This window comes from Hipposideros armiger, unplaced genomic scaffold, assembly GCF_001890085.2.
Source record: "Hipposideros armiger isolate ML-2016 unplaced genomic scaffold, ASM189008v1 scaffold_198, whole genome shotgun sequence".
Classification (NCBI taxonomy): Eukaryota; Metazoa; Chordata; class Mammalia; order Chiroptera; family Hipposideridae; genus Hipposideros; species Hipposideros armiger.
This window is the reverse complement of record NW_017731548.1, coordinates 2,097,908-2,103,958: the sequence shown is the minus strand read 5'-3', so window position 1 is coordinate 2,103,958 and position 6,051 is coordinate 2,097,908. Positions and strand designations below refer to the sequence as shown.

General features: G+C 32.8%; 1 protein-coding gene across 1 annotated transcript in view; it reads left to right on the top strand.

Moving 5' to 3' along the window:
- Positions 1-6,051, top strand: part of NBEA (neurobeachin) — a 707,336-nt gene that overhangs the window by 229,272 nt on the left and 472,013 nt on the right. The window contains exons 28-29 of the mRNA XM_019653151.1: positions 1,985-2,153; positions 3,721-3,816. Coding sequence (XP_019508696.1) covers positions 1,985-2,153; positions 3,721-3,816 — 265 coding nt within the window. The remainder of the gene's footprint in view (positions 1-1,984; positions 2,154-3,720; positions 3,817-6,051) is intronic.

Below are 6,051 nucleotides of genomic sequence, written 5' to 3'. Positions count from 1 at the left end.
TTAGTTATATTACTGATTAAAGATTGAATAGTGGAGAGCCCCGTTTCTTAAGCAGATGGGAGAAACATAATAAAATTCATGTCTTCACAATAACAAAATACCTAGGCGAGTCAATTAATTTGTATAAAACTTTAGTCATTCTCCTGATGTTTAGCCTGTGTGTATATTCTTCGTTTTCAAAGATAAAATTGGGAGTAAGAAGCACAATTAGTTTGCAGATTTGGATTTGAAAAGAAAAGACACCTGTTTTCATGCCATAAATAAGAGAGATTTCAGCTTGGCTAGGACAGCAATTTACAGTATCTGTTATTTGCAGCTCTGTACCTTTGCAGTTGACATTCATTCATTCTACACGTTATTTGTTGAATGCCTTCTAATTGCCTGGTACTGAGTTCCCAGAGGTGGAAATAAAAGAGTTGTGGGATATTATGGTCTATCACAGCTTAGCTGTGTTTGAATTTATTCTTGGTCTATATCTTTTGTTAGTATGGTTGTACTCATTTCCTTTCTAATCACCATTAAAGTATTTGATTTTGCCCCTTCTCTCTATATTTATTTCATAGGCATTGTAATGCAAGGAGTCTGCATTTAAGCACTTCATAAGAAAGTGTATGTCTAGAAAAGCTGTCACCCACAGAGCATGAAATACTAAATTCATATTTCCTAACAAATTTAATCTATTTGGTTGTTTTCTCCATTAGCTGTACTAATTCTGTTTCATAGTATTCAATCATAAATGTTTCTTGTTTGCTTTCTTTTCTGACAAATGCACATCAATTCTGAATTTTGTTCACATTGTGCTTAAATGAAGTAATAAGTATAAAGTGCCCATTAGTGGAGTTACTAGACTTTAATGCATGTTTATTTTCCTTATTTCTTTAATACTAATGTTTTTACCTGTTATGGGTGGGCACAGTGGTTACTTGCAGTTTTGATTGGAAGTATCAGTTTTACTTAGCTTAGAAAAAGGCTTTATACCCACTTACACTTGATTCCGTAAAAGTGATCTATTTTGGAAGTGTTACTAGAGGTCATATAAATTTGCCTTCTTAACAGTTTTTTTCTGTAAGATGGTTATCTAGGCTTTTTGGATAGATTTCTCAAGGTAATATGCAGCTCTTTATATTTTTGCAAAGCATATTTATGATAAAGTTATTTTCTCTAGTAGACTGCAAGAGCTGCTGTTTTAAAACTATTATCTCTCTATCCTAACTAGACTGATCCCTGTCAGACTTTTTACCACTTTCCTCTTCTCTGCTGGAAGAACTCCATTTGTCATTGAGCTTTTGAAATTAGGGGCCTCAAATATCGACAGTATTTTAGTGGTTATTTTTCCAGTGCAGAATATTGGGACTTGGCACTTCTTAACCTGGTTGTACAAAGATTGCATTAGCTTTTTCTTAAGCTGTCATATCACCCTTCTAGCTCTTATTAAGGTGATACAAAATTTATGTTTTATGCTCTCCGTTGTTTATATTTCCCCTGCTTTGCACTCTATATTATATAGAGCCCTGCCCAGATGTTATGAATCGTATGTGTATTCCAGTTGTAATGTTATTCTATTAATTTTTCATTTATAACACTTAAAACTCTTTGTTTTTATAATAGATGCATTAAATTATTCTTTGTAACCTGTGTCATCTGCATAGTTTATAAATATACATACTGAGTTATGTAAGTAATGGATGGTAATGGTGAAGAGGACAAAGAATAACATTTTGTGGCATGTTCAGCAAAACTTTAACATTCTCCTTGTTTGAAATTGCATTTCAACCTATAACTCAGATGATGTATTCCTGGGGTTTTGTATTTATACTTAAATGATACTTGTTGAATATCAGTATATATTTAGCATGTTTTAATAAAAGTCAAATATCATTTTTTGCCTTCATAAAGAAAATGAAATAGGAATAGTTATTTGTATTCTTAAGAACTTTCATGTCAAAAATTTTGAGTGTCAAAACTGCCTTTTCATTTTACACAGGATGACAGCAAGCAGGCGCAGTTCTTAGCTCTAGCTGTTGTTTACTTCATTTCGGTTCTGATGGTTTCCAAGTATCGTGATATATTAGAACCCCAGCGAGAAACTGCAAGAACTGGAAGCCAACCAGGTAGAAACATCAGACAAGAAATAAATTCTCCCACAAGTACAGGTACTGAATATTTTTTGAATTATTTGAATTTCCATTATTTACCTCCTTTTTATTTCATTTTTACATCCAGATTTAAATCGGTCCTATTCATAATCATATTTATAAGTACATGGTATATGAATGACAATTTAATATTCTTCAATTCCTCAAAAATATATGAATGATAGTTCTATGGTATTTGCTATAGTCTCATTTTGTTTTTCGTGTTTTCCATTTATTAATACAAACCATTTCTACTACTATTTAATATGCAAATAACTGATATTTTAAATGTATTATTTTTTAACCTTTATAAACATGAAATTAGGAGGTCTTTATAGAGTAGTTCAAATGGAGTAGTTTAAGCCAAAAATATAATAAATATATAATATATAAAATAAATCAATCTTTATAGCCAGGTTCGAAGGTAGCATTATTTTTTTCCTTCCCTCCTCTCTCCCCCCTCGCCTCCCCTCCCCTCTTTCTTTATTTCACTGTGTAGTTATTTCAGTATCTAACAATCAGTATTTTATATTCAACATATTCTATATTCAAAATAGTTCATATTACATATTCTATCAGTATTCTATCAGAGATTCATAGTAAACAAACACACATTCTAAACTTTACACCAAAGTTGCTTTAACTAAAATCAAAGACTTATAGACAACAGTGAACCATCCTGGGTCATGTTGTCTTTCTTATCTTCAGAAGATGCTCATGTTGTAGGAGTTCTTATATTATCAGCTTTGCCTACTCTGCTTGAAAATGATTAACACATTTTCTGGCAACTAATATTTTTAAATCATGGGATGACTTTTAGCAATAACATTTCCTGTCAGGTGTTTATATAAAGGTTGTTTCTTTGTTTTTTTGCAGTGTAACCTAGATAACCCAGTGGTTATTTCATGTACCCCTGGATTAAATTGTGTTGAAATTGTCTTTACTAAATAAATGCATATGGTATATAAATAAAATGGATATTTTTTAAAGAGAGTAGAAATTAGTGGTCAAATCTCTGCATTTTGTTTTCCATAAGCATACCATACCTCATTTAGCTTTAACTGCTGTTGTGGAAATACGGATTGTGTTTTAGCTATAATACTTGGCTGTTGCATGTTATATTTACTTTAAACACATAAACATGATATTTCATTGGCATATACTTTTACTTTTAACTTTATTCTTCAGATTAAACATTATTTTACCATTCCACTTTATGTTTTTGACCATTTAAAACACAGCACCAAGATTGTTATTTTAATCAACTTTTTCTTTGTTTTAATGCATTCATATCAGTCATATATGTATAAAAATGAGCATTATTTTAATGAATTGCCATTTCACTAAAACCAGTTCTGATTTTCTTGTGTGCTTGTATGACTCTTTGTATGTTGCTAAAATGACTTAACAAGTATATTATTTCCTTTGTCTGAATTATAATCCCTTTCCTTCCCCCAGAGATGCAGTCTTTATTGCTAGCACTGTTTGCATGTTGCAGTAATATAAAATTGTCATGTATCTCAGTGGACCATGTCTCAGGTTGTTACATGCTGGCTCAAATTTGATCCCATGATTTTCTCCACAGTTGTGGTCATACCATCTATTCCTCATCCAAGTTTGAACCATGGATTCCTTGCCAAGTTAATTCCTGAGCAGAGCTTTGCCCACTCTTTTTACAAAGGTAATACTGACCTCATCTCCTGACCTGTTTGGGTATTCTTAGTTCATCATGTTGTACAATAGAGATCCATAATGCTATTGTAAATAAACAAGTATGCACCTCAGGTTTCATGGAGATACGATATGATGTATTTATATCTGGCTAATGAGAACAAAATGTAGCTTTTATATTTATTTTCCATCACATTTCTTTAAGTATCATCTGCAAATTAAAGATACCTAACTAAATATGCGCAGTGTGGCATTCAGTAGAAATTGCAGAAGAGTTACACTTTAGCAATGGGAGTAAATTAGCCTTAAAACAAAGGCTATTCCAGATTCATAAGATGAAACCTCAAAAACAAGCCTTGACAGCACCAAACCAATCTATAAGTTGCTTAACTTTCTTTCTGTCAGAGCTATGTCCCAACTTTCTTTAAAGGAAGACAAAAAATTCTTCCCCAAAAAACATAAAATTCAACATTAATCATCCAATAATTTTTTTTTTAGGCAGGAAAACATGATGAATAAACAGGAGGAAAAAATAGTCAATAGGAACAGATTCCAAAGAACAGAGATTGCAGAATTATCAAATAAGCACATTCAAACAGCTATTATATATACAAGATGTTTTCAATCTAAAAGAAACAGTGAACATAATGAGAAAAATGGAAGATTTTTTAAAAAGAACCTATTGGAAGTTTTAGAGATGAAAAATTAAATGGCTGAAATGGGAAGGATTTCCCATTTCCAAAAATTAATTTCCAAAAATTAAATGGTCTCTGGGAAGGATTAACATGAGAAGAGTCCCTGCAAAATGAAGGGTTGTAGTAGGTCAAATCTGCACCCCCACTGCCACGTCTGTAGGGTTTTCCCATGTGCATGTCCTGGATAATCCTGGGGCACCGAATATGATGGATTTTTCTCCTGTAACTGGGTTATGTTCTATTGAACAATGGCTTTCAGGAAACAGTAATTATCCTGGGAGTCCTGATGTAAACACAGGAGCCCTGCAAAGGCAGAGAGTGTTCTCTGTCTGGTTGTAGAACAAAGTCAGAGAGACTCAAGGAGTTAGAAGGATTTGACATTGCTGAGATGGAGATGACCACTGGACAAAGAGCTGACATCATTTCGCAGGAGCTGAGAGCTCTACCCAGCTAACAATCAGTGAGATAGGAAGGGACCTTAGCCTACAACAGCAGGGAACTGAGTTTGGCCAATAACTGGAGTGAGTTCAGAGGGGACCCTGAGCCCAGATGATACCATAGTTCACTGCATTCAATACATTCGCTAATGATACGGACGATCAATTATAGAACAAATAAAGCACCAAAGTATTTTTTCTTACAACTTGATGAATGCAGATTTTTTTTTATAAATATGCAACCTTTGAACATCATGATGAAACGAAGGAAAATTTTCTTTTCAGATCTATTCCTCACAAACATCCCTAGCTCTAAACTGTTTAAACTAAGAAGGATTAAATTAAAGTAGATTAAATGTCCTCTGGAGTTAGTTGTGTTGTGTAGAAGCCTATTCTAGAGGCTTACCTGTAGTGACTAGGAAATAACCTGGAGCAGATTATAAGTGCACAACTTTCTTTATCAAGAAAGTTTTGTCATGAAAATAATTTTGCTGACATACTCAAAGGTCTTAGTGGTATAATACAATTTCGAATTACTTGAAGGCTGATGTGGTAAATTTACTATTCTCTTTATTATGTGATAACATGAGAGCATAAGTAACTGTATTGCATGCTGTGGTGTGTTGGTTATTGAGAGGAAAATTCTGTTGATATTAGAACTGCAAAGTCAACTCTTAGTGTTTTCACAGGATAAGCAACCAGTTGAATTCCACTCTTTAAAGACTAATGAGACTGTATTTGTCACATGTAAATTTTTAGTGAAGTCAGTAGTTATGAACACAGAAGGATCGCAATGTATATGTTTTTTTACTGGCAGAAAATATCAAAGGACAAAAATAAAAGGATCTTGGAAGGACATAGTTCCTATGACATGTTTCATTATTTAATAATAATTATCAATGAATTTGATCTTTAAGAATGAACTTGATTTTGTTCACTCCCTTCTTTCAGCTCATTGAGCCTTTTAAAAATTTCCAAACTAGCTCTCTGGCCTCTCTCTTTGTCATAATCTTTGATAGTTCCTCAGTTCAAGGTCTTATCCCTCATTGGATTTCTTGTCTCATTTAGTCTAACACTGACAAAAAAATTTTAAATAACACTAATATATAATAT